Below are 12,708 nucleotides of genomic sequence, written 5' to 3' on the forward strand. Positions count from 1 at the left end.
CCCATCACCCCCAAGTCTCTGGGAACCAAGCCATATGAGGAATGGTTGAAGGAGCTGGGTATGTTTACCCTGGAGGAGACAGGGGAGATATGATAGCCATCTTCAAATAACTAAAAGGCTTTGTACAAATAATAAACTGTTGTTGGGCAGATGGAGCCTAAGTTTCATGAATTCTTTGTTTGCATTGTTTTTGTATGTGAACTGCCTTGAGTTTTAAACAGAAACACAAAGTGGACATCCTTTATTTTCCATTTCATTTCATTTCTCTTCCCAACCCTCACTTCTCCTAAGTGCTTAAAGGCCACTTATATCCACGAAAGCTTTAAACTTGAATTCAAAGGAAACCAGGAGAAACATACACACATGCCAGAAGAAGCCAAGAATTTAATATAATGGTTTATTGTAACAAATGGCGACTTAGATTAGAGCATTTGAACAAAACTGAAAGGCTATGTTACTACTGTCCGTAAAGCAGCCTTCATCAACCTGGTGCAAAACATGGGTTTTGTAGTATAGTTGCCATCGGCCCAACTAGTGGTCAAGGATGATGGGTTTTGTACTCCAAGAAACCTGGAAAGCACCAGGCTGGCAGGGGGTAATGTGAAGGAAGAGGGTGACAATACTTGCCAGCACGGTCAGAGGATCCCCAAACATCCATTCAACTAAGTGCTTCTCAGAGTAGACCCACTGAGATTAATGAACCCAAATTAGTAATCATCGTTAATTACACAGCCCATTGTTAAGCTATGGAACTCCCTGCCTCAGGAGGCAGTGATGGCCCTAGCTTGATGGCTTCAAGAGATAGCCAAGAGAGGACAAAGGGGCTATCTCCTTATGGGATAGTTTCCAGGTATATTACTTTTCTAACTTAGCTCTGCTTACTGGGATCCAATTGTGAACAGAATGTGTGAGTAAACTCCTTTTATACTTTTATAGAAGACTGTGTCATGTCTTATCTTCTTATGAGGGACTAAATAGGGAATTACCAACGAAACTTATTTTAGAAGCTTTAGCGAGCCTGAGCAAATGCATCCGCTGTGCAAGTTTAAAAAGGGGAATGTTACTCTGCTAAACTATAAATTATTAACACAAGTTGGAAAGGATATAATCAAACAATATAGCCTCCTGCATCCCTGAACATTCCCACACTTGCTTCCAACACTTCTACATGAAATTCCCGTGCAGATTCTCCGATGTGGTGTTAGGCCTGTTCCGGCCAAAGCTCTTTCCACACCTCGAGCATCCGTGCCGTTTCTCCTGTGTGGCTCCTCTCGTGGGCATGGAGGCTCGAGTTCTGACTGAACCTTTTCCCACATATCAAGCACTTGTAGGGCTTCTCCCCTGTGTGGACCCTCTGGTGCCTAGCAAGGTCCCCGTTTCTCCGGAAGCAGTTCCCGCACTCCAAGCACTGAAATGGCTTCTCCCCCGTGTGGCTTCTCTGATGTGAAATGAGGTTCGTGCTGTTGACGTAGTTCTTCCCGCACTCGGCGCATTTAAAGGGCTGCTCCCCTGTGTGCAGCCTCTGATGGTTCCTAAGGTTCCACTTGTGGCGGAAATTTATGCCGCACTCGGAACAGGCGTAGGGTTTCTCCCCGGTGTGGATCCTTTGGTGCCGTGTGAGGTCCGTGTTCTTGATGAAGCTCTTTCCACACTCGGAGCATTTGAACGGTTTTTCTCCCGTGTGGATTTTCTGATGGGAATGGAGGTTGATTTTCTGAGTGAAGCTCTTTCCGCACTCGGAGCACTGAAACGGCTTCTCCCCTATGTGGATTCTCTGGTGGGTCCTGAGGCTCGAATGCCCACTGAAGTTCTTCCCACACTCCAAGCAGTGAAACACTTTCCCCTCTAGGAGGACTCTCTTACGGGTCTTGAGTTCTGAACGGTGGCTTAAGCCCTTTCCGTACTCAGAGCACTGATGTGGTTTCTCCAGTGTCTGCGTTCTCCGTTGAACATTAAAACTTGGTTTCAAACCAAAGGTCTTCTTGCACACGGGATGCCTATTCCTTTCTTTTCCTTCCACCATTTTGTCTTGGGTTGGGATTTCCTGGAGGTTACAGGGTTGATAAACCACAGAACTTTTCCTTCCCTTCTGTTTTGCTTCCGTTTTCCGCCTCCACTCTTTCCTCTCTCTGCTTCTGTCTCTTTTCAGTGACGCGCCACATGGTTCTTGCTCAGTCTCACTCTTCCACGTGAGTCTATCACATGCTGGAAAAGAGAAGTGGGGCAATGTAGTAAGGCCACAAGAGAGTAAGGGAATTAGTTTGGAGCTGTAAGACAAGAGACACTCCTTTTTATAATCCACTACATTGTGGTGAGGATAATAATAATAATAATATAATTATTTATTTATACCCCACCAATATTCCCCAGCCACTCTGGGTGGCTCTCAAAGAATATTAAAAACATGATAAAACATCAAACATTTAAAACTTCCCTAAACAGGCCTGCCATCAATTGTCTTCTAAAAGTCAGATAGTTGTTTATTTCCTTGACATCTGGCAGGAGGGCATTCTACATGGAGGGCACCACTACCGAGAAGGCCCTCTGCCTGGTTCCCTGTAACCTCACTTCTCGCAAGGAGGGAACCGCCAGAACGCCCTCAGCACTGGACCTCAGTGTCTGGGTTGAACAGTGGGGTGGAGAAGCTCCTTCAGGTATACTGGGCTGAGGCCATTTAGGGCTTTAAAGGTCAGCACCAACACTTTGAATTGTGCTCAGAAATGTACTGGGAGCCAATGTAGGTCTTTCAGGACTGGTGCTATATTAGGTCCAGTCGTGGCCGACTCTGGGGTTGCGGGGCTCATCTCGCTTTATTGGCCGAGGGAGCCTGCATATGGCTTCTGGGTCATGTGGCCACCATGACTAAGCCGCTTCTGGCGAACCAGAGCAGTGCACGGAAACGCCGTTTACCTTCCCGCCAGAGCAGTACCTATTTATCTACTTGCACTTTGATGTGCTTTCGAACTGCTAGGTGGGCAGGAGCAGGGACCCAGCAATGGGAGCTCACCCCGTCACGGGGATGGAAAGCTTACACAAAGAGGACACGTTCCAAAAGTTCTCCTCCATGACTTCCCTGTGCAGGTCTCTCTGATGCGGATCCAGCACTGCCAGCTCCTCCTCATTGAAATACACAGCCACGTCCTCAAAGGTCACCAGGCCCTAGAAGACACAGGGTTCAAGCAGGCAAGAAGTCATGCTTCTTCCCCCTTCTAAGTGTCTGCAAGTAAGGCAGTAAAAGTGGGGCAGCCAAGCAGGCGTTTCTCTGTAGGAGGATTTAAGCTGCCAGACCCCAACTTCCATCAGCTCCAGCTAGCATGGCCAATAGTCAGGGATGATGGGATTTGGGAGTCCAGCTGGAGGGCCGCCAGATCCCCCCCTCAGATCAATCCGATTTCCTAAATTTATATCCCAGACTTCTTCCCCAAACAGCCCAGGGCAGCAAGCGGCAAATGATAAAGCAGTAAAAACGTCTTAGAAACTGGGGAAGCTTTCAGCTTGAAAGGCTTGCTGGAAGTCTTGAAAGTCTGCCATCATGGAGGAAATTACACGTTGACATAAGATTTAGACAAAGCTCAGAGCCACCGGGTGCTTTTTATCTGATTTGGACTGACTCTCCCCAATCTGGGCCCTGTGATCACCCTCTGAGGCCCTTCTCCGTGCGCCCCCTCTCCACAAGGGGTCCAGAAGGTGGCAACACAGGAACGGGCCTTTTCCGTGGTGGCTCCCTCTCTGGACACAACTTGTTTCCTTTCACAGTTTGAGCTTTGATACTTAGCCCAAATACAAATGTATTACAAGCAGCCCCCCCCCCCCCGTTTACGTGGGGGGTTACATTCTGAGGCACCGTGCGTGGTGGCGAAATTTCATTTAATTGAAACCCATTGGAAAAGCCTGCAAACACCTCATTCCGCCCTTTCAGTGACATCTTTATGACGTTTATCACTTCCAGGTTGGCACAATGCACATATACACAGCCATGCACATACATGCCATTTTATTTTTATTATATGTTTTGATTTTTTAAAAATTTGTTTAATCATTTTTCGGTACAAACATCAACCGCAAAAGACACATACAACAAAAACCATAACAATAATAACACAATTTGACAATTCAGATTTGAATACACTGATATACCACCTTTTAAAACATTTTTTCCCACCTCTCTCTCCTCCCTCTACTTCCCACAACTATCCCCCTTATTGCTTAAATATTTGTTCCAGATTTCTTCATATTTATCCATTCTTATTTTGCGTCGACATGCAATTCATTCGTATATAACTAATCTGACCATATTATCAATCCATGTGCTCAATGTAATCTTTCTGTGGCTCTTCCAATTCATCAAAACAACGTTTTTTGCTTCTAATATATACCGTATTTTTCGTCCTATAGGGCACACCAGCCCATAGGACGCACCTCGTTTTTTTGGGGGGGGGAATGAATAAAAAAATTTATCCCCCCCCAGCCGCGGCTGCCACCCCAAGCCTTGTGCACACCTGCCTGAAGCACAGGGCACCCTCCGGAGGGCTCTGCGTGCTTTGGGCGGCAGGGTGCCACCCCAAGCCTTGCGCGCTCGGCGGGACCTCCCGCCGGGCGCGCATCGTTTGCAGACACTCGCCGGGGCTGCAGGCTGCTGCCCCCAAGCCTTGTGAGCCCGCAGGAACTCCCGCCGGGCTTGCAAGGCTTGCGGTTAGCTTCCTGAAGCCTGGAGAGCGAGAGGGGTCGGTGTGCACCGATGCCTCTCGCTCTCCAGGCTTCAGCGAAAGCCTGCATTCGCCCCATAGGACGCACACACGTTTCCCCTTCATTTTTGGAGGGGGAAAAGTGTGTCCTATTGGGCGAAAAATACGGTATGTTTATGTTTTGCTCTTTATATGCTGTCAAATGCTGTTTTGCATGTTTCTTGTACAAATAAAAGTGAAAAAAGTAAATAAAAATTACCGAAACAGAGAGAGAGAGAGAGAGAGAGAGAGAGAGAGAGAGAGAGAGAGATAAAGTCTTTAAGGAAGCTGCATTATACTGAGTCTACACTGACCGGCAGAGGCTCTCCGGCGTTTCAGGAGTCTCCCAGCTCTACGTGGAGATGCTGGGAACTGAACCCAAGAACTTGTGCATACAAAACAGATGTTCTGCACCAGAGCTTTGGCACTCACAATCTCCTCAGTGAGCAAACTGACAGAAGCAAAGGTGATGGTTCAGGCCCAGGAAGATGAGGATAGAACCTGTTCACACTCATCACTGAAGCATAAAGGTGGAATGGGCACTGAAGGTCAGTGAAGGATCTGGGATGATCAGCCCCTTACCTTGTCTGGTTGCATGGAATCCATTCCCATTCCATCCTGAAGAACAGGCGGCCCCAAACTGATGGCTGCTGTTTTTTCACTACCTGGAATGGCAGGGAGATATTGGATTATTTGTACCCTCTGTCTGTTGTTATGTATTTAGATTATTTACATCTGGCTTTTTCTCTGGCCAAGTCACACTAAGTTAAAACTTCAGAAGAGGTTTGCTTCTCAATATCGGCTGCTCTGAAGTAAGAATCACAGAGGGCTTATGCCTTTACACCCTGCTGATGGAAGGATCTGGCTGGCCACTGAAGGAAGCAGGGTGCTAGATGACAGCAGCGAGCCAGCAGTAAATCACCCCAAGCAAGTATTTTTCGCTCTATAGGATGCACTTTCCCCCTCCAAAAATTAAGGGGAAATGTGTGTGCGTCCTGTGGAGCGAATGCAGGCTCCTTGGCTTCAGCGAAAGCAACGCGAAGCCTCCGAAGCGCAGAGGGAGCGCTCCCTCTGCATTCCGGAGGCTACACGTTGCTTTCGCTGAAGCCTGAAGAGCGAGAGGGGTCGGTACACAACAACCCCTCTCACTCTCCAGGCTTCAGGGATAGCCGCCTGAAGCCTTTGGAGCGCAGCAGGAACTTGGGCTGCGCTCCAAAGGCTTCAGGTTCCTTTTGCTGAAGCCAGGAGAGCAAGACTCTCCTGGCTTCAGCAGAGAGGGTGAGCTGCGCAGCGCCCCTTCAGCGAAGAGGGAAGAGAAATGGAAGGGGCTCCGTTTCTCCTGCCGCTTCACTGAAGGGGGGCTGAGCAGAGAGGGGGAGGTTTTTTTTCTTGTTCTCCCCCTCTAAAACAAGGTGCGTCCTATGGTAGGATGCGTCCTATAGAGTGAATAATACTGTAACTCTTTATTAGCAAAACGGAAGTGTCAGGCCTAATGAGGACTCAGGTCTTGTCCCCATGAAGCAGTTGCCAAGACTAGAGGTCCCCACCTCCCTACAGCTGGCTGGGTCTCCTCCTCTCCTTCCCAAGCAATCAGAGACTATGCCGGTGTGGCTGTCTTTGCTCCTCCCGCTTCATGCCTCTCTTGGTTCAGGGAGACCAGGAGGGAGGGGAGCTGGTCTCAGCAGGAGGGGGAGACACCCATGCCTCTTCACCAGCCTGCCCCATCTTTGCCTTTTGGCCTCCCTCCTCTCCTGCTTCAGCTTCTGCCTGTGATTCCGGGCTTCTCTCTGTCACATGCTCTCCCCGCTCACTAAACCCTGTTACCTCTTCAGCTTCCGACACCTCCTCTCCCCAGTCTGCTCCCTTTGACTACTCATCATTGTCCTACCACCAATCCCCAAGCTGTGAGCCTTCTTCCCTTGGGGGTTCCCCAGCTGGTTCCGCCATCATTCCGCTGCATCTGACCATTCCCCGACCACACGGTGGACCTTTGGCTTGATCAAAACTTATGTTCTGATGCACACATATGGGATTGAAGCCTTAGAGCATCAAACCACTTCCTCCAGAAGCAAGTGGGGAAGGCAGCCTCTTACGGTCCCACCTGACATCATCAACTGGTTTTGGCAAATATCTGCCAGCCCAGGGCTTCCTGGGAAGAGATCCCCTGAAGCCAGCTGGACTGGAAGAGGAAGACTCAAGGTGGTGATCTTAGATTTAATGCTTGCATTCTGCTTTCCCAACAACAAATGTTGAGTTGAAAGCATCTCATGATAACAATAGCGTTGAAAATTAACAAACATTATGGTCACTGTAATATTAAAGTCACACCTATATAAAGCACAAACAAGTTTATCATAACAGTTCAATACAAACTCATATTAATTCAGAAAATCAGAAATAACTACTGAGCCCTCTGCCAGTAGATAAGAATGCAAAAAGAAAACGAAAAAAGGTTCCAATAATTTATTAGAACTTGGACACTGATTTTTATCAAACGTTAAACAGAAGGAACTTTACCTAGAGAGGTCATGATCCTGCATTTCTTCATGACGTCCCTGTGCAGGGCCCTTTGGTTTGAATCCAGCAGCGCCCACTTCTCCCCAGTGTAGTAAACAGCCACCTCCTCAAATACCAAAAGATCCTGAAAGAGAAAGAAACATTTCACCCTGCACAGTTATTGCTGCAATTCTCCCCCCTTCAAGTGCAATCAGACAAAACAATTAAGGGTGAGGTTGGCGGGTACCTCCTTATAGGATTTAAACCTTCATGAGGGCCATTGGGAAAAGAAGGAGCTGGATCTAAGGTAGGGAATGAGGCAGATTGACAGAGAAGCGTTCTGCCCGTCACATCGGAAACCTCTACTCAAGACACCCCTTATTGTGGGGTACCTACTGGTACCTTCTATCACTTGAGGTAGAAATTCTGCAGAAACTGTTATCAGTGAGGCCGGTGTCACTACACCAGAGTGAGGCCTTACCACAGAACTGGTAAGAACTGTTACAAAGTGCAATGTGTAATATGTAGGGCTGCCTCTGAAAACTTCAGCTAGTGCAGAATTCAGAGGCCATGTTGCTCACTGGAGCAAGATGTTTTGAGCATATTACACCGATCCTGGTCCGACTGCACTGGCTACCGATTACTTTCTGGGCCCAATTCAAAGTGCTAGTTTTGACCTATAAAGCCTTAAACGGCTCAGGACCTCAATACCTCAAGGACCGCCTCTTTCCATATGCACCTGAGATCACCTTCTGAGGCCCTCCTTCATGTGTCTCCACCTTGAGATATCCGGAGGGTGGCAACACGAGAACAGGACCTTTTCTGTAGTGGCTCCCCATCTGTGAAATGCTCTCCTCAGGGTAGTTCGCCTGGTGCCTTCATTATACACCTTTAGGGGCCAGGCAAAAATGTTCCTTTTTAACCAGGCCTTTGGCTGACCTGATTGACATCCTATACCCTTTTAAAATGTGGCTCTTTGGGGGTGGTGGTGTGGGTTACTGCTTTCATTTTTATTTTATGGATCCAAACTACAAGAAAGAAGATTCCACCTAAACATTAGGAAGAACTTCCTGACAGTAAGAGCTGTTCGACAGTGGAATTTGCTACCAAGGAGTGTGGTGGAGTCTCCTTCTTTGGAGGTCTTTAAGCAGAGGCTTGACAACCATATGTCAGGAGTGCTCTGATGGTGTTTCCTGCTTGGCAGGGGGTTGGACTCGATGGCCCTTGTGGTCTCTTCCAACTCTATGATTCTATGATTCTATATATTGTGATCTTTCCTGTGAACCACCCTGAGACCTCAGGGTATAGGGCGGTGTATAAATTAATTAATTAAATTAATTAATTAATAGAAGAAACCCAGCGCTGACTGTTAGTGTGAAAGACAACTCCAGATAAGGCACAAGGAAGGCTCTGAACTGAGAGCAAAAAACTTGGGTTGAGTGTTTTCAAGGACTGCAGTTGGATGAAGAGATGGTGGGGCGCTGAGGTGGCAAAAAGTGGTTGGCTAGAGAAGAAACAGCCTTGACGATGCACATTTGCTAATGGATATGCTCTCACAGACACTTTCGTCTGGTAATGCATTTCTGAATGAAGTCAGACTAATTGGGGGGTTTGGTGTGAGCCTTTGAACGCCCATCCTCCACCAAGGGAATTTTCTCCCACAGACTTCTGGGGAGGTCACTGAAAGCATATTCAGATGCTGAGCCAGGACCGACTCCACTTCTCTGCAAACCAGCTTCACAGGCTCCAACCCACAAGAAGGCGTGCCCACTTTCTTGCCAAACCTTGGACTTCAGCTGCTGCCCGCCCTTCTCATCAAAAGGAAGACCCACTGGACACGACACCTGCTGGATCAACACCTTAGCTAGTGCAGAAATACCCATCTTGTACCTGCTATACTTTGCAAGCAACACCTTGTACCAATCTGATTGATGCAGCAAAGGCTTTGCCAGAAACAGAATTGGGAGCTTGAGTTCGTCTGGCAACGAGGGCCAGGATCCTGTCCCCACTTGGCTACCCAGTGATCATTCCCCACCGCCTGCTTACCTGATACAGTTTTACTGAGGCGGCTTCTGCCCCACCACAAGGAAGAGAAGGTATTTTCAGCATCCATGGAGTCTCCTCTGCCTCAGGGAGATCAGTGTCTGCCTCCTGCTCATGAAACTAGAATATGCAGGGAGTAAAGAATGAAATGGATGAGGAAAAGGATATACATGGAATACATGTTAGGAGATGCCCTAATGTAACATGTCACTCAATAAAACTTCTTCAGACACGGAATACCTGGGTAAACATAGATGATAGATAGATAGATAGATAGAGATATACAGTGGTACCTCAGGTTAAGTACTTAATTCGTTCTGGAGGTCCGTTCTTAACCTGAAACTGTTCTTAACTTAAAGCACCACTTTAGCTAATGGGGCCTCCCGCTGCCGCTGCCACGCAATTTCTGTTCTCATCCTGAAGCAAAGTTCTTAACCCAAGGTACTATTTCTGGGTTATTGGACTCCATAACCAGAAGCGTATGTAACCTGAAGCGTATGTAACCCGAGGGACCACTGTATATGGGATTTTTAAACATTTATATTCTAAATACCTAAACAATAGAAGAAAAGGGATAATGAATGACCAGCACATCAGTTGTAATATAGCAGTTAAAGTTTAACAAGTAAGTTATTTTTGCCGCAGCCTCTAATATCCAAAACAATAAAAATGTTTTTGTTTATTTTATGAAAATACAGCCATCAGCACAAAACTATTAAGATGAAACTCTCTCACCTGCTGCTCTGCCTGCTTCTTCTCCTCTGCCCGACTCAGGAGGAAACCTTCTGCCAGGGCCACCGCTTGGGAACTGGTTTCCGCTCCACATTCCCTGACCCAGCTCTCCATCTCCAGGGGGAGGACAGCCAGGAATTGCTCCAGGATCACCAGGTCCAAGATCTGAGCTTTCGTGTGTCGCTCTGGCTTCAGCCACTGATGGCAGAGATGGTGGAGTCGGCTGCAAACTGCTCTGGGTCCTTCGGCCTCCTGGTAGCAGAAATGCCTGAAGCGCTGGCTTGGAGCATCTGAACAGAGGATGTTGCTTTCCTGACCCAGGATCTTCTTCACGCTGCCTTCCCAGAATTTCCCACTGCTCTCAGCCTGGGAGGCTTGTGGGCTTCTTCCTGTATCCTCCAACATACTCTCTGGAATCTGGGAACCAGCGCTGACAGAGTTGCCACCTGTCCTGTATAATGCAGGATTGCCCTGTATTTCAATGTGAAACGCTATGTAAAATGTACAGATACAGTTGTAGGGAAGTTTTTAATGTTTGATGTTTTATTGTGTTTTCAATATTCTGTTGGTAGCCGCCCAGAGTGGCTGGGGAAACCCAGCCAGATGGGCGGGGCATAAATAATAAAATTATTACTACTACTATTATTTTGTCCAGAATTTCAGGTCTTCTGCCTGCCTGCCGAGTTAGGTCTCCTCTCCCAAAAACACAGATATTTGGAAGGGTGTGTGGAAGGCCGTGTATTGTTGTTACTGTTATTATTGTTATTATTATTATTTGAATTTATATACCACCCAGTGGCGTAGCGTGGGTTGTCAGCACCCGGGGCAAGGCAAGTAATTTGCGCCCCCTAACCCATGGATTTGCGCCCCCTAACCCGTGGATTTGCACCCCCTAACCCTAACCCCCAGATGTTGCGCCCGGTGCGGCCGGCCCCCCCTGCACCCCCCACGCTATGCCACTGATACCACCCTATACCTGGGGGTCTCAGGCCAGTTCACAGAAGAAAATCAAGATACAAAACCACAAAATACGTAGTAAAAATAAGCTCTGGGTGGCCAAGCACAGACAGATTTACACATTCATAAGTGTGTGAGAGACAAATTGCAGAGGGGTCACCCTGTGAGGAGGCAACAGATTGCAATGGGTTGCTGTGAAGTCGATTCAGCACCAGGTGAGAAAAACAATCACCCCCTAAGCCCTGGCATCTAGGCTCAGGCAATGGAGCGGGGTCTCTGGAGCTCCTTAAGCTCAGGGGAGAAAATAACCATGATGAAAAAAATAATCTTAAGGTTGACGGGCACGTCCTGCTCCTCCTCAGGTGCCTGAAGGGCCCTTCAAATCGTCGCAGAGAAATCTCCCCCCGTTGCCATGGTTACCTGCGGGTCCTGGCGGGCCCGGCTTCCTTCCGGCCGGCCTCATCCGGGTCCCTTTCCCCGCCTCACTTCCGCCTCCTCGGCCGGCTCCGCCCCTTAGCAACCGGGCCTGCTGCTGGCTGCTTAGCAACCGGGCGCCCCCCCAGCAATCGCGGCCTGGTTCAGGGACGCCCATGTTAAATATTCATATGGATTTTTTAGTCGCATTCCTTTTCACCTCTTCTTTTATTCCTCACATTGTATTTGATCGCGACCCCAATGCAAAATCGTCGTTCTCTTAAAAGTCATGCAGCACCTAGCACACTGTGTTGACAATTGCTACAACGGGGCAGTAGGGAGGGGGGGGCGGAATTAATGAAATGGTCTGTCTGGACCAGTGTTTCCCAACCTTGTGCCTCCAGCTGTTTTTGAACTACAACTCCCATCATCCCTGACTAGCAAGACCAGCGGCAAGGGATGATGGGAATTGTAGTCCAAAAACAGCTGGAGGCACAAGTTTGGGAAATACTGGTCTGGACCACCAGCAGTCTCAAACGACACCTGCGCACCTCTGGTTCTGCTCGCCTCAATATCATAGCATCATAGAATTGTAGAGTTGGAAGGGACCCCCAGAGTCATCTAGTCCAACCCCCTGCAATGCAAGAATCTCAGCTGGAGCATCCCTGACTGAGGGCCAAAACAAAAAATTCCTTCCAGTAGCACCTTAAAGACCAACTAAGTTAGTTCTAGGTATGAGCTTTCGTGTGCATGCACACTTCTTCAGATACACACAAGTGTGCATGCACACGAAAGCTCATACCTAGAACTAACTTAGTTGGTCTTTAAGGTGCTACTGGAAGGAATTTTTTGTTTTGACTATGGCAGACCAACACGGCTACCTATCTGTAACTGGCTGAGGGCCGTTGAACCTCTGCTTATAAACCTCTGTAAAAAAACGTAAATCTGCCCTTATTCCTGAAGGAAGGTGAGGACAGGTGACCTCACCTAGGCCCGAAGTCACCCCCCACCAAAGCTTCTCAGAGCTTTTCAAAATCATTTTTCTCAGCAGCTCAAAGGCATTAGCTAAGCATCAGAAACATTCCGCTTGCTGTAACTAAAAAGATTGCAACCAAGGTAGGGAACACAGTCCATTGTTTCTCAGGCCTTTCTGATGCCTTCTGGCCTTGCTAAAGAACCACATTGCAACTTGCTTTCTGTCCGGAAACCGTGCCAGAAGAAGAGATTGAAACATATCTGAACACTCTGAAACCCCTTTCCTGGGAAGAGTCCAATAGTCCCAAGACAGCTTTCTGTTCATGCTCAGAGGGACTCCTAAGGGAGGAGAAAGGGGGAGGGAACT

The 12,708-nt window shown here is 47.9% G+C and overlaps 1 protein-coding gene across 1 annotated transcript; it reads right to left on the bottom strand.

The window, feature by feature from the left end:
* Positions 1 to 383: 383 nt before the first annotated feature.
* LOC309336742 (uncharacterized protein) lies at positions 384 to 11,402 on the bottom strand. Its single transcript, XM_081852997.1, has 7 exons — positions 11,373 to 11,402; positions 9,999 to 10,446; positions 9,267 to 9,383; positions 7,242 to 7,365; positions 5,307 to 5,389; positions 3,033 to 3,159; positions 384 to 2,205 (listed from the first exon to the last, which is right to left on the bottom strand). The coding sequence occupies exons 2-7, from the start codon at positions 10,398 to 10,400 to the stop codon at positions 1,202 to 1,204; spliced, it is 1,857 nt and encodes a 618-aa protein (XP_081709123.1). The 5' UTR covers positions 10,401 to 10,446; positions 11,373 to 11,402; the 3' UTR covers positions 384 to 1,201.
* Between the last annotated feature and the right edge of the window lie 1,306 nt (positions 11,403 to 12,708).

This window comes from Podarcis erhardii (assembly GCF_964252035.2).
Source record: "Podarcis erhardii genome assembly, chromosome: 2".
Lineage (NCBI taxonomy): Eukaryota > Metazoa > Chordata > Lepidosauria > Squamata > Lacertidae > Podarcis > Podarcis erhardii.

Excerpts from the sequence above, each read along its gene's own strand:
- LOC309336742 (XM_081852997.1), bottom strand. The coding sequence starts at position 10,400 with ATGTTGGAGGATACAGGAAGAAGCCCACAAGCCTCCCAGGCTGAGAGC. Across the intron at positions 9,384-9,998 it reads AGAAGCAGGCAGAGCAGCAG|TTTCATGAGCAGGAGGCAGA; the intron begins GTGAGAGAGTTT and ends TGCATATTCTAG. Across the intron at positions 3,160-5,306 it reads ATTCCATGCAACCAGACAAG|GGCCTGGTGACCTTTGAGGA; the intron begins GTAAGGGGCTGA and ends TGTGTCTTCTAG.